The following is a 25,088-nucleotide window of genomic DNA, read 5'->3' as shown; positions in this document are numbered from 1 at the left end:
CCTACTTCCAAGAGTGTAACACCACCAGTGTACTTGTGCTACAGCTTCTGACCAATCGTGGGTTTGTGTTTGTTTACATCAGGTTTATTCTTATAATGCTGTGTAGTGACATACTGTTCCAAAATTGCAATGTGAAGTACAATACTGATTGTTTCCCAAATGAGAAGGGCTAATAATGGCTCTGTTACATACTGCAGCCCAAACAGTAACTTTGGGAGAATACAGTGGTTTCACTTCACACAAATGGGGATTATCACAACCCTAAAACAAAACTGCTGGTTTTATTTATTAATGAACCATTCAGTTTGAAGTGTGCTTCATCTGAACCAGTATTAGCCATTTTCAAATCCTTCATTATTAGTCATGGTTAGAATCTGGTTCGCAAAGTCCGCCCTCTGTCACAGAACTCTTACAGGTATGGCCTGTTTGATTTGGATTTTGAAAGGAAACGTGTAGACTGCCTCAGTATTTCTGTGCCTTGTTGCCATAACACTGAATTCTAAACTGTGGTACTGCAGTACCAGAGGTACAAGTTGTTGAATGGAATACACAATTTTCCACCTCTTCCTTCAGTGTGCTAACCCTGTTTCAGCAGTGGAACTGATTGCTCCAAGCTGCGATGCACTATAGGCATTACATATCGTTATCTGTAAGCAGCTTTTCAAGCACCTTCAAAATTTCTGTATAAAATAATTACAGCTTGCATTGTAGACACACCGTTTGTTGCACAACACACACACACACACACTTTAAACATGATGCAAACAAATTTACAAGATAGATAAAAATGTTAAATTAACCACAATGCACTCACAAAAATACGCAGAACATTTAAGGTGAAATATCACTGTGTGGATTATGTTCTACATGCATTGTTGCAAGAACAATGATTACATTACAGACTATGTATGCTGTGGGATCTGTAACGACTAACTTTAGGGAAAATGAAGCCATCTATAGAGATAAGGAAATGCGAGATGTAGAACCATGTTGGGTGAAGCTGATCAGTCCATGTATTGCTACTACAGGTACAGTCATTATTGGTGGTTATTTGAGAGAAAAACTTTTAAGACACTCAGTGGCTAAACAAAGAAAAAATGCAGTTAGCCAATACCTCATTGGCTGTGGACACTGAGTAAGATCACTGAAGGAGAGAGAGATTGCTTTTGCACAGTATACAACAAAGACAGCAACCAAAAGCAAACTATATGTAACTAAACTTAATCATTCAACTAAATTTCATGTATGCACTACGAAGTATATCATATCACGAACTATACTGCTGCATATAAAGAATGTACCTAATTGCTGCATTTTATTTGCTTCAGCTAGCCAAACTACTGATTAACTCAAGAAATCTTTTGATTCCAGTAAGTTTTTCTACAAAAACCTATGTTCATAAACTTTTGTTTAGACTCTTCTACATTGTTTTATTATAGAGAATGAATGATCTCTCAATGAACTCACAATTCAGCCAATCATCTTTTATCAGTGTTAACACATTAAATTGGGTTACACTTTAAATAGAGTTAAGTGCTTGTGGCTATATGTTTTCAGCAGTTCAACTCACACCACCTATTGTAAGAAACAGTGAAAACATACAATGTTTAGACCACTACAGATCTAATAGTGAGTGTGTGTGTGTGTGTGTGTGTGTGTGTGTGTGTGTGTGTGTGTGTGTGTGTGTGTGTGAAGGGTTTCCAAATAAGTTAGTAAAAATTTCAGAGCATTTGTTTAGCAGTGTTTAGAAATCTCACTACTGGTTCAGTAGGTTAAAAAATGCAGACCTTTTCTTGAAATAACTTCTCAAATAAAGGCAGGAACTGTGTGGAGTTATCACATGGCATCAGGCAGTCTATAAATATTTTTTATAAATTTTATTGGTGTCATTTCTGACAAATACCTTCACATTTTAATTATATTAAAAAGTATACATTACACTGGACAGATTAAATCTGTAAGAAACATATGGATTTCTGGAAGAGAGAACTTGACAATGAAGCCTTAAATTTGGTTTTATAATGGACACTGTACAATGTGTTATGAAATTCTTATAAAATACATTATTTACAGGCCAAACACTGTTGGTTAGGAATTTGGCTGGCACTTACCCTTTAAACAAATTAATTTCTAAAATTTCTATCAATGCGCCACTACAAGTCTTACAGCAAATATTACAAAAGTAAGTACTCTTAGACACTGCTCGAGAATATTATAGAATAATACCAAATTAGGCTCTCCATTCTTTTAGCATGAAGGCACAAAATCATGTTACATGGGATAATGTCTGGAGTAGGCCATTAAACAGGAACATCTTAATTTGAACTTCAATATTTGTGCTTTGACTAATTCTGTGTGTCTGAGTTCATCATTAATTTCTTCAAACACTTGTTTTAAAGACATGTTATAGTGAAGACGAAAAATTATAATGCAATGACAGGAAGACAGATGTTCTCAAGAATACATTATCCTTAGCAGAAAACGGCATCAGTGTCAAATGAAATCTGTACACTGTACGGTTACAGAAAAAAACCCATTTCCTGGGTAAAAGAGGGGACAACTAATTTTTGAGGAAGCACAGCATATATAAATCTGTCTGAAGTGCAAGTAGTAACTGAATATACAATATATTCAAATTGTATAACAATATAAAGAGCAAACAATTGCAAATAAAGAGTTAGAGACTCAATTGTTCATGTATTTGATTAATAGTAGACTACATGGATAAAATTCATGTGTTCCTGTTTTATCAAACAGCAATGGACTCAAATTTTAGTAATTCCATGTAATGAAACAAAAGTTCTTAAATACAGTTCACACAATGACACAAAACATGTGATGTTTTATACACACAGGAAAACAACTTAAATACTGTATATTAAAATTCTACAAATATAATGAACTTTATTGCTTTCCAGCAAAATAAAAATTTGTATTATTGAATAAAACACTGAGAAAAACTGAATATCAAATTGTAGGTGCCTCATTTGACTGTCAGTAAGACAATCCTTTCATATTCACAAAGTAAAAAAGCTTTGTGAAATAGCTAACTGATTAATTCACAGTAAATGAAACAATTTATCAAATACACTACCGTGTCACTGTCTCAGAAATTCAATAAAACTAACAATTGCTGTAAATGTCCTCTACGTTAATGGCAAAATTACTCAACTTCAGCAAAATGGCATAGTGCATCTTGGGATGTGTAGAAAATTCTTAAATGCACAGCCGTAAATGCATAGAAAAATAAAAATTAAGATGCATTTGACGGTTCACTTCATGTCCTGCAGCACTGGCTGCTACACCTTAATTTATTCGTTCTACTAAATAAATGCACTGATCAACTTCTGCTTCACTTTCCCATATACTGCATCTGGTTTAATCTTCAAGGGATATTTCAGCAGGAATTGATGTTGTAAATGTAGGTGTTTCTAGCTCTTCATGTTTCTTCATTTTCATTGCCTGGAAAAAGTTTAAAACAATTAGGGAGTTCTCAGTCTACAAAACGTACAAAATTTATGTGGCTGTATACACAACCTAATGACATTCAAAGTTGACATTTAATGTCTCTTCCCCACATTTTACTATAAATTTATAGACGAAAACTGACAAAAACACTAACACGACTTGCAACATGTTCTTGAAGATAAAATATACTTTTTGATTTTAATACAAGTACAGTAATCACACCCAACAAACAAGAATCAGCTGAGGAAATTTTACACACTGTATTTCAGAAAATTATCAAGTGGTTCCCTGCAAATTTACTCACTAAATTTCGATAACACACAGTTCTGTACAATAAATGGCATAACACCACTAATAAATATAGACTCAACAGAAGTCTGTTGCTAAGGCAAAATATTCAAGAACTTTGGGTGTGTGCACTGATGAGAAACTGAATTGGAAGAAACACATTGATGATCTGCTGAATCTGCTAGGTTCAGCTAGTTACACTATTAGCGTTATTGCAAATTTTGGATATAAACTTATCAGTAAATTAGCCTACTACACCTAGCCTATTTTCATTCACTGCTTTCATATGGTGGCATATTTTTGGGATATTCATCATCGAGGAAAGTATTCATTGCACAAAAACATGTAATCAAAATAATAGCTGGAGCCCACCCAATATCACACTTTGCAGACATTTATTTAAGGAACTCTGGATATTCACAGCACCTTTGTAATACAGATATTCACTTATGAAATCTTTTCTTAATAACCCATCCCTAAATTCAAAAATAACAGCGAAGTGCAGAGATACAACACTAGAAGAAAAAATGATCTTCACTATTCTTGGTTAAATCTGACTTTGGCACAGAAATGGGTTAACCATGTTGCCACAAAAATCTGTGTGTTCTTTGCTAAATAGCATTAAAAGACTGACAGATAGCCAACCAACATTTAAAAACAAATTAAAAGAATTTCTGAAAGACAACATTTACTCAACAGATGAATTTTTAGGTATGAGGTAACAACCCTAAAAAAAATTATATTGCTGTGAAGAAAACTTATGTTAAACTGGCACGTTCCAAATTATCATGAAATGTAATATTCATGATATAGGGAACAAGTACTTATGTAATGTAATTATTTGGAATCACATTAAAACCATGGAATGACAACATACTTGTCTCCAATACTAAACAGAACAAGTGAAATATTCCTATCATTTAAACAAATCTAAAATTTTCCAATTAAAGATTAAGTTTAAAAACATTTTGCTTTTCAATAGCAATTTTCATACACATCACCGAGAACATTGCAATTAGAAGCAAATAGCACAAAATAAATCAAATTAAAATTTGGTAGCCTGTTGGAACTACATTTTCTTATCTATATATGAAGTATACTGCATTGTTAATGGCATCAACTTAATACTTGATAAACCTAACGTATACACAACTATCTCTATTTTCTCTGTATTACAGTAGAAGTTAAATGTTAATGGAAAAATATTCAATTATCTAAAATGACCGTTATATTTTTGTAAGTACAAACAAAATCCACTACAGTTACCAAAGAAAGACCAATCCCAATGGACTGTGGTGTGTCCGAGAATCAAGAAAACCAAGAGATAAAAGCAAGTAGAACAGGGACAAGTACAGGGTTGAAGGTGTCAGTTGCTCCACCCACAAAGCAGCTGGAGGCCCCCGGGACATGTTATGTGGTTGGGGAGAGACCCTCTGCATCCAAGTGGTGCTTCCACACCCTTCATTATCACAAGAAAACTAGCTACACAGATAAACTCTCAGGAAAGAGAACAATGACAAGTCTGTCAACCAATGACAGATATAAAAGAATAAGAATTAAAAAGGTGGAAAGGGCAGGAACCAAGTATGTGTAGCCATGGGGCCTTTGGGTCGGAGCATGCGGCTGACGAGGCTAATGTGCCCTGCGTCGATGGGAGAAGTAAAAACTGCTTTCACACATAAAGCATGAAACCAAACAGGCCATTTTAGCACCATCTGCTAGCACCAGAGATAGCTTGTCACCTAGTTTAAGGTTTCACCGTAAGGTGGTCAAATTAGGACAGTCCAGGTCGACATGGGCTAATGTGAGATGGGCATATGCTGACAATGGGGTGGATCCCCATGTTGAAGCGTGTGGCCATGGTTAAATCCAAGTGCGGCCAAAGTGAAGCTGACAGACGACATTAGATTCCCAGCGAGAAGCACAAGAAGATTGCCACATATTCGTGGTCTCCATTATGGTCCACAATTTATTTGGTGAAATCAGGGCACACCAATTCTCATTCCAAGCATTTAACAACTGTTTGCATAAAGTATAATGAAGATCCAGTTATGGTACCCCCATCTCCAAAGTTGACATCCTTGCAGTCAACTTTTACAACTTGTCATATGTTCATCCCCTGAGATCCCAACATGACTGGGGGGGATCATACAGGAGATGACTATGTTCGTAGGGACAGTGGTAGTTCAGTAGCTTCAGCATACAGACACTCATCCGGGCTGGTGTAAAAGGCACATATGGTCAAACGCATGCCACGATGGTAGATAATGTTGAGGTGGCATAAAAGGGATGGGCATGCAGATAAGTAAACGAAACACCCATATAGTCTAGTTTTCAACAGACAAGGGATCGGTACAAACCGAGGAGGGTGGTTCGATTGTCACCCCAAGAAGTACCATTGAGGACACAGAGGACATGGAGGGACTGTGTACAGCAGGCTGCCAGGTAAGAGACAAGGGAGGACCAAGAGTGTTTCCTATCGAGCATGAGGCCCAGGAATTTCGTAGTGTTAACGAATGGAAGGGCAACAGGCCCAAGATGAAGAGATGGGGGAGAAACCATTTGCGCCACCAGAGATTCATACACACAGTTCTGTCATTGGAAAAGTGAAAGCCATTGGCAATGCTCCAGGAGTGAAGACGGTCAAGACAGCACTGAAGACACCGCTCAGTGAGAGAGGCCCGTGGAGAACTGCAATAGATGGCAAAATCATCGACAAATAGGAGCTGGAGACACCCGGCGGGAGACAGGCCGTGATAGGATTAATGGTGACAGCAAAGAGGATGACACTCAGGATGGAACCCTGAGGCACACCATTTTCCTGAATAAAGGTGTCCGACAAAGCAGAATCCACATGCACCTTGAAAACTGTCTTGTAAAAATGCCCAAAGAAAACAGGGCAGGCACCCACAGAAGCCCCACATGTAAAGAGTACGGAGGATACCAGTTCTCCAGCAGGTGTCATGGGCCTTCTCTAAATCTAAACAACTGCCACAGTCTGGGATTTCCGCAGGAAACCCTTCATCACATGGGTGGACAAAGTAACGAGATGGTCAACTGCAAAATGCTGCGCTCTAAATCCACACTGTGCATTCGTGAGTAAATGGCGAGATTCGAGCCACCACACCAGCCGGGCATGAATCATACTTTTCATCACCTTGCAAACGCAGCTGGTAAGAGATGGGGATATAGCTGGAAGGGAGGGTTTTGTCCTTACCGGGCTTACCTGGACGGCAGCATCCAGGAAATGTGCCATCAGTCCAGATGCGGTTGGGTTTGAGCAATGGCCATAAACTGTGCAGCACTGCATCCATCTGGCAGGGAGCCTAGTTCACTGCATCTTGCTTGTGTGTAGACAAATCCAATTTGTCCATTGACTGTACAGCTGTTAGTGTGTATGACGTCTGAGTCTTTAAATTCATCAATAGTGTAAGAACGGATTGCAAAAAACCATACAGTTTATTGCTTCTTTCTGTCTGAAGGAGAAGTTGCACCAGACAAAGACAGAATACACACTGTGAAGGCACACGCGATTTCTCCCTGAAAAACTGTGGCCGTGACTTCAGAACTTGGCGTCTGTTGTGGGAGGTAGATTTCCCTGCTAGGAAAAACCACTTCGCAGTTTGGCTGCTCAGTGGAGCACAGAATGCGTACTACACAGTTGAGCAAATTGTTGGTGCCTGACCTGTAGGGGAGGGATCCCTTGCCTCGGTGATTAGGCTGATCACTGGGGTGGTCCAAAAGGCCCATGTCTCAAGTCAGGCTCAATGGTGCGTTGGGTCTAGCACCTGCTCAAGGCAATGCTAAGCCACACACCAGTTCTCATAATCAAGACATGACAGTATCAAAGCTCTGTAGTACCAAGAAAGTGTAGAGCTGTCTGCACCCCAGCTGGTGTTACTGAGACTGCGAAGAGTTAAGGCTGACTTTCACATGCCTCCCTGCAGTCAACCTTCAGCAACATCCACAGTTAGGAGAAATAATAGATGCAAAAGTTGTTAGCATGCAGGGAGGGTGACTCTAGATCCCACAGCTGCAGTTAGACCATTGATAGCCACTAGAAAAAAAGACACACGCACTGTAGAGCTCAAGTGAGACCCCGTACTCTTGTATATGGGGAGGACCGTGAAAAGCACCATTTAGAACACTGAAGTACAGTATGGCAATGTTATGGACAAAAACTGGACAATGGCCCAGGAGACTACACTTGTGGAGGGTAATGATTGGTTGGTTGGATTGGAGAAAGGGACCAACTACACGGTCATCAGTCCCTCCAACCTCGGAATAACTAAAAGGAAGGAAGAAAGCGGAAGAAGAGAGGAGTGAAAGAAAGTGACTAATGACAGGGGCATGAAGCAAGAAGTACAGGTAGACAAGATAGACACTCAAGAGGAAACAGACCCCATAAAGAAAGGAGTGGGACGGCAGAGGGCGGGGGAGGGGGGGTGAACCACCAAGCCCAGTCCAAGCCAGCCCAGTCGGGCAGTCCAAGCCAGTCCAGTCGGGGCACATCGCGGAGCAAGACAGCCTGCCATCCCCTCCACCAACTGATAACCTTGACGATCCCATCCTTAAACAAAGCGATAAAAACCCCCATCACTAAGAAATCTTGAAACTAGATCAGGCGCTGAGGCACTGTCAGCTAACGCCAGGGGTAGCTAATCAGGAAAGCTAAAAATCCGTCTCAGGGCGGCAAAGTCAGGGCGGTCCAGTAAGAGGTGAATTACAATCAAGTTATCCACAACAACAGAGAGGGGTTCCTCACAACAGAGGAGATAACCGTGAGTCAGCCAAGTATGGCCCATGTGAAGCCAGCTTTACGAGAGGCCCGTAAGGAGGACCACCACATAGTTTTAGAATCTTTTATCGCCCTGAGCTTGTTCTGCGAAGAAAGAGTGTGCCATTCTGCATTCCAAAGTCCCAAAACCCGACGACATAATGCCAAGCGAAGGTCTATTTCCGGAATGCCAATAGCAAGAGAAGGCCCGTTAGTAGCCAATTTAGCCAATCGATCGGCAAGTTCATTGCGAGGGATCTCAACATGGCCTGGTGTTCATTTGAACACCACTGAGCATCCACGTTTATCAAGAGGAGAAAGGGAGTCCTGGATAGCTATGGCCAACGGGTGGCGAGGGATGCACTGGCTGACAGCTTGCAAACTGCTCAAGGAGTTACTACAGGTAGTGAAGGACAGTCCTGAGCGGAAGCGGACAGTCCTGTGCGTGCAAGATGGCTACCAATTCTGCAGTAAAAACAGTCATCTGGCAAGGAACGAAGTTCCGCGTGTCTTGCACAAGTGCAAGCAAACCAGTGTGACCAGCAACCATAGAGCCATCAGTATAAATCACTTCTGAACCATGGAATGAACTGAGGAGACAGTAGAATTTGTGTCTAAGGGCCTCTGGAGTGATAGCATCCTTTGAATTGATGGAGAGATCAAGACAGATCTGTGGCCGAGAGATGCACCACAGAGGGGTACATGCGTGAGCGGAGAAAATAGGCAGTAAAGGGAAGTGCTGGAGCTCAGAAAAAGAGTGACTGAACATGGGCAGCCATGGTAAGCCCACATCCTGGCCATCACCGCGGGAGGTCGATCTCTGTGTCTGGATAAAGGAGACCATAATTAGGATGCTTTGGGGTGCAGCAAATGCGGAGCGCGTAAGATATCAGCTTTTGTTGGCGTAAAACTCGCAGTGGTGGAATCCCCGCCTCTGTGAGAAGGCTAATCACAGGGCTAGCCTGGAAGGCACCAGTCGCAAGTCATACCCCTCAATGGTAACGCAGAACCATAGACAGGACTCCCATAGTCTGAACAAGACTGGACCAGCACTTTGTACAATCACAGAATAGAGTAGCCTTCAACCCAGGTTGTATTGCATAGACATCTAAGAACATTGAGATGTAACCAGCACGCCTTCTTCAGCTGGCGAAGATGAGGAAGCCATGTCAACTGGGCATCAAAGACCAGACCCAAGAAGCGATGGGTGTCCACCACTTCTAGGGATTGGCCATCGAGGAACAGGTGCGGATGGAGATGGACTGTACGTCGACAGTAGAAATGCACAACACACGACTTTTCCACCAAAAACAAAGCCATGGAGGAGAGATTGTGCCCGTTAGATTACCCCCAGCAGACGACATTCTGCAGTGCCCATGATGCAGGAAGCGACAGATACAAACATTTTCAGCATACAAAGACGGGAGGACACTGTCGGCCCAGCAGCCGCCACCAGTCCATTAATAGCGACGAGAAAGATAGGGATGCTCAGCACGGAAATGGAAGGTAATGAGGATGTGGTGGTGTGTCATGTCATAAGCTGACTGGATAGCCGACTCCATGCAGACCAAACTGTCAACAGAAGAACGGCCTATGCGAAAACCTCTCTGGGGCAGAGAGCCAAATCCCGATACTCTCTGTACTAACATAGCTGTCGGCTCACCATGTGTGAGCAACTTATCGAGAACATCAGTGGCGCTAACTGGGTGGTGGTGGTGGTGGTGGTGTTTACACACTTTCAGTACTGGGACTATCAAACTTTCTTGCCACCGACTCAGGGACTTACCATCACCCCAGATACAGTTAAAAACAGTAAGGATGTGATGCTGGCAATCCAATGATAAGTGCTTGAACATTTGGCTGTGGATATGGTCTAGACATGGAGCTATGTCTGGGCAAAGGTGGAGGGCACTGAAAAATGCCCACTAACTGAACAGGGTACAGCAAGGTTCCATATGCCGTGCAGCAAAGGAAGTCCCTCTACTCCCTGTTTGAGGACACAAAATGAAAGCCGACAGTTCTTAGATGCAGAGGCTCAAGCATAATGAAACGCATAATGAAAAGCAAAATGTCTAGCAACAGTGTCTAGATCGGTTTAGATATCACCATTCACTGATAAACCAGGTGCACCCTTCTCATATTCATAGAGGTGTTTAATCTTCATGCAAACCTGTGAAGGACATTTACTTGGACAAATGATAGCAACATGTTGCTTCCAGCATTCTTGTTTAGTTTTATGGGGTATTCCACTGACAGATGTTGCTTATGGTGGAGGGGATGGGGGCTGTACACTGATGTACTGTCTTCTGACGGGAAGGACTCAAGGAAGAGGGGCTAGCTGGGTCAGTTGCAAATAGATGGAATGGCTGTAGTTCTGCTCTGGACAACTAATCGATGCCTTCATGTGGCAGGAAGTAAATGGCGATGGCAGTGGTGAAAGCATACCAGTCAGCTTTGGAGAGAGCCCATCTTTGTGTACAACCAGATGGATGACACTAAGGGAAGGTCAAAATGATCAGAAATGATTACTGCCACACAGGTCATCATGGACCTCCAATGGATGGAGGGGAGAAGACAACTGCAAATGGGAAGGTCAATGGTCCATGGCCAAAGAAGACCTATCTGCCACCTCACCTCAAAGTGTGTGGGGAAACCAGTATTTTAGAGGCACCGAGCAAGTTTTCAACAGTTATACCACAGGCAGTTCCACCCCACAAAAGTTTGCAGTCATTTAAGTCACCCCAAAAGTAGGGAGGGTGGGGTGAGCTGAGGAAACAGGGCAGACTGTGTTCTGGGTGCACACGTCACCCAATGCTCTTTCACAGTCAGTGTGATTCTTAAAGTAGCCCCAAAAGCCATGGAGGGTAGGGGCCCACATTGCTGAGGAACAAGTATCTTGGAGAGAGATTAAAAAATGATGTAGCTCAGCCAAGCAGTGGAAAAACATGCAGTTCCACTGCAGGAAGATTATGTTATCAGTATCCCATGATGGGACCAAGGAGGCAGGGCATGCCTCATGGTCACCTGCTCTCCCTCTTCTTGATACACTGTCAATTCAGTTTTGTTCCAAACCAGTGTGTGTGTGTGTGTGTGTGTGTGTGTGTGTGTGTGTGTGTGTGTGTGTGTGTGTGTGTGGGGGGGGGGGGGGGGGGTGGTCTGTTCACTGCCTCTGATCCAGCAGCAAACGTGGTGTCTGATAGCACAGGGGCCACCCCCTTTTTGGTAGCCTACTACTTGTCCTTAGAGGGCACCTATGAGGAATTGTCCGCTCCAGGTTCTAGGAAAGAAGAGGAACCCGAAGTCATACTGCCTGCAACCTGTGGCTCCTGCAGCCAATAGCTGACATCCAGTTGTAGGTTAGCAGAGTTCTGGGAAGCAATTGTCCCAAGGGGGTCCTTCCTGGTAAGGGATGTCTGAGGAGAACATCACTTCTGTGGCTAGGGGTTGGGGACTAACTTCCCAATGGGAAGTGAATCGATGCTCAAAGGGGGCTTTAAGGAAACAGTAGGTTTGGTTTCATTTTGCTTTGCTTTAGGATGCAAAAACAACTGGTCATATGCACCTAAGTCAGAACTATAGAACATGAAGACAGAGAGGAGTTAAAAAAACTAGTATCAGTCATTCCGAATTTACATAGTGGAAGACAGCTAAAACAGGCACACAGAAAAAGGGCTAAGAAGACACCATACAGAAACGGAGGTACAAAACTCAAAATTAAATAGCCTCTGAAACATTGCTTTGGCAGATAAAAAGTAAGATGCGATTGACAGCTTGCACTTCATTTACTAAAATGGCTGGTAACACACGGCAAACCCAAACAGGGACGTAAAAGGTTAAAAAATGAACATTCCATCAGCAATGTGGTGGACAGTTAAAACTTGGTACAATGCATACATAGTGGTGGGGTAGCACCACTTATCAAATGACGATGGCTAAAATGGCAATGCCTAATATGCAGGCGAGCTAAAATAATCTCCTCCCGGTGCGAGGGCTGAGAGGAGGTCGTCCAAGCCTCTGGGAGAGGCTTACTAAGCCGGAGCTTATTCCTGTGAAGTAAGGACCATTGGAGATGCCAAAGGGACACCACCTCCTGACAGATGGCAACACAAGAGATTGGAGGGAATATAGGTACTTGTGGGCTGAGGTACAAGGACTGCAGCTTTGGCACCAGCCTCATTTCCTGGCAGATCAACATGACCAGGGACCCACAGAAACATCACACTGGCTCCAACAAGAGTGAGCAGTTGACAGTTTTCCTGGATCTAATGCACTAATGGAAGGGGCAGTGGACAACACACAGACTTTGAAGGGCACAGAGTAAGTCTGAGCAGAGGACGCAATTGGAAAGGCTGTGTCGCCGGATTTACTCTGTGGCCTGATACAATGTGAAGAGCTCGGCCGTAAATACTGAGGAGTGTGCCAGAAGCCAATATCTAAAGACACGGGTGTAAATGACGAATGTGCACCCAACCCCACAGGCAATCTGAGAGCCATCAGCGTATACAAGGTACTGGTGCACAGTTCTATGTGAAGGTCATGAAACTGAAGGCGATAGATTGAGGCTGGAGTAGTGCCCTTAGGAAGTGAATGAAGGCCAAGGTTAACATGTGCCACTTCACAAAGCCAAGGTGGCGAACGGTTCACACCCACTGGGAAAGGTGCAGGTAGTGTGAAGTTAAGCCACCGTCCAAGTGCCGAAAGCAGACTCCAGGAGGTAACAGAGAAGAGGGATGAGCCCCATATTGACAATCACAGGAATCAGAGGCGGCGGCCTAGGATTGGTGGCCATGCATGGCAGACAAACGGCACGCATACCAGCTGAGGAGAAAGTCACGGCAGTAGGACAGGGGTAGTTCAACAGCTTCAGCATACAGACTCTCAACCGGGTTGGTTTAAAAGGCACCCATGGCCAAACAGATACCACAATGGTGGGTAGTGTTGAGACGGCATAAGAGGGACGGGCGTGCAGGTGCACAAACAAAGCACGCAGTCGAGTTTCGAACAGACAAAGGACCGGTACAAATGGAGGAGGGTAATTTGATTGGCACTCCAAGGAGTACCATTGAGGACACGTAGGGCACTGAGGAATCCCATACAGCGGTCTTCCAGGTATGATACATGGGAGGACCAAGAGAATTTCCTATTGACCATAAGCCCCAGGAACTTTGTAGTTTCAACGAATGGAAGGGCAACTGGCCCAAGATGAAAAGTTGGTTGGTTTAAAATAATTCCACAAGGGTGGGAGCAAAATAGTGATGTACAAAACACAGCTGGAAGAAAGGAGAAAACCACAAGAATGATAGATGGGCAACAAACACTAAAATGGACAAAGTAGGACAAGAAAACCAGACACACGCAAGAAACATGTAGAAGAGATCAAAACAAGGGAGTAGATTACCATGGCTGGCTGACCATGAGAATAAAAAGGAGAAGCCTGCCTCTCTGCAACACATTAAAACCTCCACACTAAAAGCACTGGAGTGGAGGACACAGAGGGGAAAAAGGACATGTGCTGAAACTTAGATTGAATGATAAATTCCACCCTCACGAATAAAATGTAAAACTAAAGCTGCTGTTGAGGCATTGTCGCCCAACACGGAAGGTAGGATGCTGTGAAAGTTAAAAGTCTGCCGCAGCGCGGCTACAAGTGGGCAGTCCAGCAAGGGGTGGACGACCGTCATTTGTAGCCACAATGACGGAGACGTGGGTCCTCGCGACGGAGGAGGTAAACATGTGTTAGCCACGTATGTGCAATACTGAGCTGGCAGCGGCCAACTGATTCCCTGCAATGCAAGAGGACCACATGGAAGACTTCCACACATTCGTAGTCTCCTTAATGAGACCCAGTTTATTGTGTGTACTGTTATGCCATTCCGTCTCCCAAAGACGTAAAACCCTGTGGCATAAGACAATGCCGGTCAGTTTCTGAGATGCCCATCTCCAAAAGTGGTTTCCATGTAGCCTGTCTGCAAATTGATTGCCTGGGATTCCGACGTGACCTGAGGTCCACATGAACACCACTGAAAGATGGAACAGTTCCAGGGCATAGATGGATTCTAGACTAGACGCTACAAAAGGATGGTGAGGGTAGTTCTGGTTGATAGCTTGTAGGCTGCTAAGGAGTCAGTACACAGGAGAAATGACTTGCCAGGGCACGAGCAGATGTGCTCGAGAGCAAAAGATACATGTGGCTATCAGCCATCAAGCTGTCCGTGTAAACCACTTCATGGCCCCAGTACATGTTGAGAATTGAGAGGACGTGATAGTTGAAAGCCGTAGGGTTAACGGAGTCCTTAGGGCCATGTGAAAGGTCCAGAAGAACCTGCAGCCTAGGTGTACAGCATGGAGGTGATCGTGAATGGACCTCAAGGACAGGTGGTAACTGGGAGGACCCCAGTTCCGACAGAAGGGAGCGGACACGAACCGCAATCTTAAGCCCTGACCCGGGCCGCTGATGCAGGAGATGAATCACTGTGGTTGGGAAAAGAGTGTAATTTGGATGCGCAGGAGATCTATGAATGTGTGCAAAATCACTAGTGAGCAGTTGTGCCTTCAATGGAGGGACTCCAGCCTTCACCAGGACACTGGCCACCGGACTCTCTATAAAAGATCCGGTCACTTGGCGAATGCCACAGTGGTGCAATGGCTTGAGTAAACGCAATGCTGAGGGCACCTCGAAACCATTAACCAGACTACCAAGTAAAGGCGGGATTGAACAAAGGCTCTCTAGAGCTGCACCAGCATAGAGCGATCTGCACCCCAGTTGGTGTTGCTGCGATTAGGAAGAATCTTAGGGAGAATGGTATTCGTGCTGATCTTTTTGGATCGAACCCACATTCAAATGGGGATCTTTTTTCTTGATCATTGATTAATTTCTTTGAGAATGTTGTTGCAAGGACTATAACAATTATTGGAATAATAAATCTAATAAAAACTCTTGTAGATAGAATTAGTTGGTGTTGCTCAGGCAGTGGAGAGCACTGGTGAGGTGCTGCCAGCACTTCCACTTAAGCTGACGAAGGTTAGGAAGCCAAGTCAATTGGGCATCTAAAACCAGTCCTCAGAATCGACACGCCTCCACTACAGTGAGTGGATCATCATTAAGGTAAAGTTCTGGTTCTGGATGAACGGTGTGACACTGACCGAAATTCATGACAGACTTTGCGGCTGAAAACTGGTACCCATTGGCTAGAGCCCACGACTGCACCTTGTGAATGGCTCGCTGTAGGTGCTGCACAGCAACATCAGTACTGGAGGAGCAGTACGAAATGCAAGTCATTCGCATACAGTGAAGGTGAGACCAGCAGCCCTACAGCCGCTGTTAGACTTACTAGCCACTAGAGAGAGAGAGAGAGAGAGAGAGAGAGAGAGAGAGAGAGAGACTCCATACAGAGCCCTGCAGAATGCCATTCTCCTGAATACAGGGAAATTAGGGGAGGCACTGACTTGGACACGAGAAGTTGGAGCGACAGGAAGTTTCGGATAAAAATCAGGAGCGGGCCCTACAATGTGGCAAGGATATGACGTCAACGGCAACAAGATGCTGGCGTCCAAAAAAGGCTGTTTGGATGGCAGACTCTAAAGAGACAAAATTATCACAGGTACAGCGACCCTGGCGGAAACCACCCTGACATGGTGCCGGTAGGTCACGTGACTCCAGGAACAAACCCCACCGCTGACACCATATGTTCTAGCAGCTTACAAAAAGTTGGTGAGGCTGATGGGCCAGTAGCTATCTACATTGAGTGGGTTTTGACCGGGTTTGAGAACTGGAACAACGGTGCTCTCCTGCCACTGTGATGGAAAAAATGTCATTGCAGCAGATCCGGTTGAAGATGAGATGTTGCTCGTATTCAGACGAGATATGTTTAATCATCTGACTGTGAATCCGAATAGGCTCAGGAGCTGTGTCAGGGCTATGTGCAAGGGCGCTGATGAGCTCCCACTCCGTAAATGGTGCGTTATAGGGTTCACTGCGGCGTGTTGTCAACGAGAGGACTTTCCTTTCCGTCTGCCGTTTGAGGATGCGAAAGGGTCGGACAAAAAGCGCTCGAGCAATCGCATTTGCATTGGTAGATAATGTGCCTTTGATTTTAATGCCAGGGAGTCCTGTTGGGGTCTGAACACAAAGACGTCTGATCTTCGTCCAGACTGGGAAGGTGATGTACGGCACCCAATGGTCGACACATACCTCTCTCAACACTGTTTCCATAGTTTTATAAGCTGGTGAACGCAGGCACGGAGCAGCTTAAAGGCTATGAAGTGAAGTGCTCTAAGGAAGGGTGCCACTTATAACGCGACTTCTGGCGACCACAAAAGGAGTGTCTTGCCAGGGGCACCCTAAAGAATGAGGAATCTCATTTTCCGCCACAGAAATGATCATTGTAGTGACCTGCTCAACGACAACATTAATTGCATCATGTGGGGGACATCCAGCAGTGACAGCAGAGGTAAAGGCTTCCCAGTCTGCCTTGTTTAAAGCCCATCTGGCCAGTGAAAGGAATATGGGGAAGTGGTCACTAACACACAGGTCATCATGTGCTCTCCAGTGCATAGATGGGAGAAGGCCAGCTCTGCAAACAAAGAGATCAATGGCCGAATATGTGCCATGTGCCACACTGAAATGTGTGGGGCACCTGTATTTAAGAGGCAGAGGTCAAGTTTAGACAGTAAATTTTCGACCCTCTACCTCGTCCAATACGCACGGCACCACTGCACAAGGGGTTATGCACGTTAAAATTTACCAAAAGTAGGAAAGATTTAGGAAGATGATCAATCGGTGCAGCCATTACATTTAGGGGTACTACACCATCTGCACATTGCAGACAGTTATGTCTTCTTCATCCTTATCCTGAGAGCCACAGCTACATGGGAGGTTTGAAGGGGTACAGGTTCACTGCATACCAAGTTCTGGACAGACACCAACTCCACCTGACACACTATAATAGTCACTACGGTTCTTGTAATATCCCATATAGCCTTAGATGGCAGGAGGTCCGCATTTCCGGGAACCGGGTTTCCTGAGGGGCAATACAAAAAGCAGGTGTAACGCTTAACAGTTGCTGTAGCTCAGCCAGGTGGTGAAAAATAACACTGCAATACCACTGGAGGATTACGTGATCTTGAGACTGGGAAGGCAGGGTCACCTGCTGCCAACAGATGAGTACCTTTACGAGCAACATCCATTGTGTGAGGGCCCAACAAGATCTAGGTCCTCAGCAGATGCCACAATCTCCACCTCATCCTCAGACACAGCTTGTAGGTGGTGGTGGTGGTGGTGGTGGTGGTGGTGTGGGTGCCACAGCAGTGCCATGGTTCTTGGGGGGGGGGGGGGGGGTCTTTTACTTTTTAGGTTTCTCTCACTGCTCCTTAGGTTTGTCTGAATCAATGGAGCCCTCCTAGCCAATCTCAGGGACTGAGGAGGACCGTGAAGCCCTACGACCAGTGCTTCAGCCACTGGCAGGTGTCAGCTTTGCTACTGGTAGGAACCTGTGAAAGGAGTGACCCAAGAGATCCCTTACTGGCGAGAGGAGCTGAAGAAGACTTATGCTTCTCTGGCTGAGTTGTGGGGACTGATGTTCCCGATTGTTGGGGGGGTGGGAGGGGGGTGCTCCTGAAGTAGGCTATGTGGGACCAACAGGGAGGGAAGTGGCCCTCACCATCAAGGGGGCAGGTGGAGTCTGACGACTCAAGAGCCAACTGTACGTGGCGGAGCGGATGATGGTAGAACCGTTGTAGCAGCGGCGTAGATTGACGTCATATGCACAGAATGTAGCCTCTCATATTTTCTCTTCCCCTCAGTGTAAGTCAGTCGGTCCTGGGTCTTGTATTCCATTGTTTTTCTTTCTTTCTGGAGAATGCTGCAGTCTGGTGAGCAAGGCAAATGGTGCTCTCTGCAGTCGACGTACAGCGGGAAGACATATGACCGAACTTCCAGCAATGAAGCACTGCTTCGGGGGAGGGATATATGGCTTTACTTCACAGTGGTAGACCATCACCTTGACCTTCTGATAATTTGTCACCCTCAAAGGCCAAGATGAAGGCACCGGTGGCAAACTGATTATCCCTCGGACCCTGGTGGACATGCTGGACGAAATGGACATCTCACCACTCTAAATTGGCGCGCAGCTTATCGTCAGACTGCAAAAGAAGGTCCCCCTGTGAAATATGATACCCTGGACGATATTTTAACTCTTATGGGGCGTGATCGAAACAAACATCCCCCAGCTTGTCACAGGTGAGTAGTGCCCGTGACTGGGCAGAGGAAGCTGTTTTCATCAAGATTGATCCTGACCGCATTTTGGACAAGCCCTCCACCTCCCCAAACTTGTCCTCTAAATGAACCAGAAAAAACTGAGGTTTCATTCACAAGAAAGATTCCCCATCAACTCTCTTACATACGATGTACCAGGGTGAATAAGCTCCACTGCCACCCTTAGCCTGGCGTTCCTTCCATGGTGTGGCCAGGGGGGGGGGGGGGGGGGGGGGGGCAGCCACCGGGTGACACGCAGCCACCGCAAAGGCCACCTGGCAGGATTATAATTGCCAGGAGTCCCGATGCCCCATTGTGACGGGCATCTACTCTTTGGCATATGTAGGGAGTTAACGGCGCAGGCATCAGCAGAGCGATCCCTGTGTGGTCAGGCGGCTACATCCAACAGGGTACATGGTGGCGCCACAACGGACTGGCTACCGTGCTGGATGTCAGGTGCAAATTAGCAAAGTAGTCCATTATCATCATCAGTGCAGAAAGCGATACTGCCAGTGGATGGAGGAAACGCACCCAGGAGGGTGACCTTGCCCAACAGCTGGAGAATGAGCAGAAGTGTAGATCCACATCGGCAATAGGCGTGAGAGGTCTCAGCGCATAATGGTCACTATGCACTATGTAAGGCGCCCTTCTCCGAACTTCCCCAATTGGCTCGCACTTCAGGAAAATTTAGAAGGACGGATGTCAAAACCTACAGGGGACCATCACATAAAGGCCGAAATGTGAGAAACTCCTTTTAGTCATCTCTTACGATGGGCAGGAATACCTCGGGCCTATTCTAACCCCTGTACCCGCAGGGGAACAAGATGGTGGGAGAAACCACTTGCATCGTCAGAAATTCGTACAGATGGTTTTGTCAGTGGAAAAGCTAAAGCCATTGTTGATGCTACAGGAGCAAAGATGAGCAAGACATCACTGAAGATGCCGCTCAGCGAGACAGGTCCATGGAGAACTGCAATAGATGGCAAAATCGTCAACAAACAGGGAGTTGGAGATGCTCGGTGGGAACAGCCACGATACGATTAATGGTGATAAAGAGGATGACACTCAGGACGGAACCCTGAGGCACACCGTTTTCCTGGGTAAAGGTGTCTGAAAAGGCAGAACCCACACACACCTTGGAAACTCAATCTTAAAAAATGCCTGAAGGAAACAGGGCATGTGCCCACGGAAGCCCCCATGGGTAACAAGTATGGAGGATACCTGTTCTCCAGCAGGTGTTTTAGGCCTTATCCATATTGATGAACACTGCCACAGTCTGGGTGGACAAAGTAAACATTGTCAACTGCAGAACGCCATGCTCTAAATCCACGCTGTGCATTCATCAGTAAATTGGGAGACTCTAGCCACCATACCAGCTGGGCATGAATGATATGTTCCATCAACTAGCAAACTCAGCAGAGATGGGGCAGTAGCTAGAAGGAAGAGTTTTGTCCTTACCGGGCTTAGGTATGATTATGACAGATGCTTCATACCAGCATCTGGGAATGTGCCCTCTGCCCAGATGCTGTTGTACATTTAAGCAGAAAGTGTGCTCGCACATCTGAATGTGGAATGGTGTCCAGCCCTGGGGCGGAGGATCGGAATGAACTGAGAGCATGATCGAGCTCCCTTATAGTAAAGTCGGCATTGTAGCACTGACGATTCGGAGAAGAGAAGGTTATCACATTGGCCTCCTCCACTCGTTTCCGCTCGAGGAAGGTAGGGCGATAGTGGGAGGAGCTCGAAACTAATGCAAAATTGCAGCCCAAGGTGTTGGAGATAACAATAGGATCCACAACACCAGTCTACTACTGTGAGGCCAGAAATAGGGGAATGGATCTGGTTCCCAGGAAGCTGTCTGAGGTTGGCGCACATGACAGAGGAAGGGTGGAACTGTTACAATTACTAGTGAAGGAAATCCAGCTAGCTTATTAGCTCTCCTGAAGAACACAACGACACTTTGCATGCATCACTTTATAATGAATGCATTTTGCCGCTGTAGGATGACTGTTAAAAATGCGGCAAGCACATCTCCGTGCGCAAATTGCATTGTGGCATGCACTCTAAGACACATTGCTCGAATCTGTTTACAATAAATGCAGTTTGCCAGCGTAAGGTGGTGGTTAAAAACGCGTAGAGTACTTCTCCATGCCTCAGTACACCAAGTGACTGGGACACAATGTGGTAAGGAAGTGTGAGGAATGGAACATTCTGCAGCAGTAAGGATAACGTTGGTGAAATAGTCCATCTGGTCACCACAACTGGGGAAATCTTGTTCTCCGAAGGTCGCCAGGGAGGAGTAAAACTGCCAGTCAGCCTTAGTAAGCTGCCATTTGGGTGTGCATGCGGATGGGGTAGGAATCAGACGGAGAGCACACGGGAAATGATCGCTCGAGTAGGTGTCAGAAAGAACAGACTACTCAACACAATGGGCAAGCTGAGCAATGCAAAAGGATAGGTACAAATGGGAATAGGTGTGTGAGGAGTCAGAAAGGAAATTGGGTGCTCCAGTGTTAAGGCACAAGAGATTAAGTTGGTTAAGAAGGTCAGCCAAGTGGGCATCTCTGACAGGTCCCAAGAGAACCCCCAAAGGTGGTGATGCGCATTAAAGTCACTGAGTAGCAAAAATGGGTGAGGTAGCTTCCAAATAAGCTGAAGAAAGTCTGCCCTGGTGACATCGAATGACGGACGTACATAAATGGTACAGAGGGGAAAAGTCAGGTGTGGAAGGAAGAGGCACACTGCAACAGCTTGAAAATTGGTAGTCAGGGAGATGGATTGACTATGAATGTCATCCCATATGACAAGCATGATGCCCCCCACAAGATGGAATGCTGACCTCAGGGGGAAGGTCAAAATGAATCGTTAAGTAATGTGGAAGCTCAAAGTGGTCGTGAGTATGCAATTTCGTTTCCTGAAGGCAGAGTACAAGGGGATGCTGAGATGATAAAAGCAGCCATAAATCCTCTTTGTGGGACCTAAGACCATGGAGGTTCCATTGGAGAACAGTCATGGAGGAAGAGACGCAGGGGTGTCAACTCTGCAGTCTCCGAGCAACAGCCGATGTAGAGTTGCTACTATAGTGCACAGAAGCAGGAGGATCCTGCTCCATGGATCCACAGACGCATCGACTTGCTTGTGCGGTCAGTCCATGGAGGCAGTGGTACCGTGTGGTAACACGATCGAACAGTACCTTCGAGTTGGCGACGGAGAAGACATTTGCCTTTGGTGGACTTCTTTGAGCCTTTCTGGTTAGAGGAAGACTCTGGTGTGGTTTGACTGGAGGGACAGAGGGAGTCTTCATAGGACTACTACTCTTATTCTTTCCTGCCTACTGGTTGTGTAGCTGGTGAGAGTTTGATGGTTTGTTGCAGAGCAGGACGGGAAAGGGGGGGGGGGGGGGGGATGGTGATGCTGCCTTGACACTGGGTAACTGATTTCACAACCTCGGAGTCGAATTGGAGGTTGCATGTCTGCGTGGCCATGTCCTTCATGGAGCGAGGGTAACAAGAACACAACTACAGGTGCCAGACAGGAGAAACAGGGTTTGTGACTAGCCAGTAAGCTACTGTAGGATGACGACCCCCACTCTCAGCGTTGCTAGACTACACCTGCTAAGGGAGCTGGTGTAGTCTAGCAGCCCCGAAGGCCAGATGTAGAAGACATGGAGGGCAATGGTACAATCACTGAAGAGAATGAGGAGTCCTAGCAGCACCACACATCATATGTGTTGGGGGTAGGTGACCATATTTTTTCCTGACCTCTTGTTATGTGAGGTGGTCAAAGTTCTTGTTATCCTGAATTTTCTTTTCCTGTATGAAAATGGTACAGGGGGAAAGGTGGAATGGTGCTTCTACCAGTCAACACAAATGGGTGGGAGGGATATAAGGAGCACTCTTCTGCAATTTTTTGACGGCCACAATCCTTACAGACTGGGCTGGCATTACAATGTGAAGCTGCATATTCAGATCATATGCATTTGTAGCATTGCATGGGAGAAGGAATGCATGGCTAGACATCACAGCAATATGCCATCACCTCAACCTCCTCAGGCACCAAGTTGACTTCAATGGTCAAGATGAAGGCTCCACTGGACACAACGGACACCTCATAACTCTACACTAGCATGCAACTTGCCATCAGTCGGTAAAATGAGGTCTCAGTGGAAAGTGGTACCCTACATCACATTCACAATATTATAGAGTGTTACAGTGCCAGGAATGTCACCCAGCTTGTTGTAGGTGAGCATTGCCCAGACTAAATAGGGGAGGCAGTTTTAAGCGGAATGGAGCCACCTTTCATTTTTGAAATCACTGCTGCTTCCGCAAACCAGTCCTTGAGGTGTTCAATGAAGAACAATGGCTTGTAATCAAAAATAATTCCTGTCCATTCTGGAACGAACAAAGTATTGGTGGGAGTATTAGTTGCTTGGTCTGAACCATATGTGCGTCCCATGGCGTAGCAAGTAAAGGGGATATTTTGGGGTCCTGTGCGGCCACCAGTGGGAAAGAGTAATTCACTTCATGTGCGTTTCTTCCACCATGGTACCACCTACTCTGAATGGCAGGTCTCCCAACAGATGCCAACCAGCCACAGCAACAGTTACCTGTCTAGTAAACCACTTCCCAGAGTTCCTGTGCCCTAGCCATGATGGCCATGAACTTCCTGGCTTGAGTGAGAAGTTTCCAGCTAAGGCACTAACAGTGTGACTCTTGCATGGTCAGGGGGCCACCACTGTGCAGGTACTTGACGATGCCCCCTCTCCATGGTGGAATGGTTACCATGCTGGGTTTTGGGCGTAGTACCATTGCAGGACCGAAGAATGTAAGGACAGAAAGGCACAAAACAGTGGAATATTTGCCACACTGGGCAACCTTCCCTACACGATCCACACTTCTGTAAAACTTAGAAAACAAGTAGGTCAAGATCAACAAGGGAACCATATAATCAATAGTGGAAAGCTGTAAAAGGCCAGAAGGTAAGGAAACTACTGTCAAAAACACAAACCAGGTCCAAGCACAATCAGCACCAAGGATACCATCAAATGGAAATGCAGAGAGTACGAAAGGAATAGGAGAAAGACAGACCTACAGCACAAAGGGAAGTAGCACTGCAATGGCTGGGGCCCCAAGGTGGCCAAGCATGTACTCACCAGGAATATCACTGGGGATATAATGCAGTGGCGAAAAAAATTATGTAATCACATGTATAATACTTTTAGCGAGAGCAAACCTGCGGGACTGGCAAAATAATTTGCAAAAATGAGAAACCATATGGCTTTATGAACAAGAAACAGCATCTAGCTTCAATACTTATGAGGAAGGGATATACATAAGCTTGAAGAAAATATTAGTGACAGGAGAAGGAAGGCATGTTGCAGTAAGAATTGACAGCAAAGCACTGAATGACATGACTCAGGACAAAGCACCTGGAGTAGACAACCCTCCCTTACAACGACTGATATTTTAGGGAGAACCGCAAACAACAAAGGTATTATTCCACCTGACTATGGCATGTGTGATGAAAAAGATCTGTTCAAATTTCAACCTCCTGACATTGGATTTTGATTATTCACCATCTACACTGGAAAAAAATAAAGAAATGTAGTAAAGCTGAAAAGGAACAAAAGCCCAAGAGAAGATTATGAGAATTCAGCAACTAATCTGGAGGACATGGATTGTTGATGGAATCCCAGAGAATTGAAAAACAGCAGTTATTTCCCCTATAAACAAGAAAGGTGACAAAATGGACTGCACAACTACGAAGATATTGCCCTCTTTAATATCTGCTGCAAGATTTTGTCCAGCTGTATCCTGAATAGAATTAAGCCATTTGCAGAGGAAGTGATGAATATCAGGACAGTTTTAGAAAGGACTGTTCAACTCTTGACAACATGTATGTACATCAGCAGCTCACTGATAAGATATGGGAATATGCCAAATACCTTCATATGCACTTCATAGATTTTAAGAACGTGTATGAGTGCATCCACTGAGGGAGCTAAATGAATTGTCAGAACGACTTTGGAATACCCAAGAAACTCTTCAGCCTAGTTCAAGTTTGCATCACCAATTCGAAAGGTGAAGTGAAGCTTGTGAAATCAAGGAGCTTCAACATAAACAATGGGTTGATGCAAGGAGATGGTGTGTCACCAGTATTGTTGAGACTGAACCCCAGATGGATAATGAGGAAAGCTTTCCACAAGAATTTCAAAGTGATTGAGGTAGAGGGTGAGAAAATCACTCATCTTGCATTTGTCGATGACATCACCATTGTCCAGAACAATGGAAGAACCAATGGGGA

General features: G+C 45.2%; 1 protein-coding gene across 1 annotated transcript in view; it reads right to left on the bottom strand.

Annotated features, from left to right (window-relative positions):
• Window positions 1-1,862: 1,862 nt before the first annotated feature.
• LOC126161724 (chloride intracellular channel exc-4) overlaps window positions 1,863-25,088 on the bottom strand; it is a 179,126-nt gene continuing 155,900 nt past the window's right edge. Inside the window, exon 6 of the mRNA XM_049917762.1 lies at window positions 1,863-3,462. Within this exon, the coding sequence (XP_049773719.1) occupies window positions 3,379-3,462 (84 nt within the window). The 3' untranslated portion in view covers window positions 1,863-3,378. The remainder of the gene's footprint in view (window positions 3,463-25,088) is intronic.

The sequence above is a fragment of the Schistocerca cancellata genome, chromosome 2 (genome assembly GCF_023864275.1).
Source record: "Schistocerca cancellata isolate TAMUIC-IGC-003103 chromosome 2, iqSchCanc2.1, whole genome shotgun sequence".
Taxonomy (NCBI): domain Eukaryota; kingdom Metazoa; phylum Arthropoda; class Insecta; order Orthoptera; family Acrididae; genus Schistocerca; species Schistocerca cancellata.
This window is presented reverse-complemented; position numbering and strand designations above follow the sequence as displayed.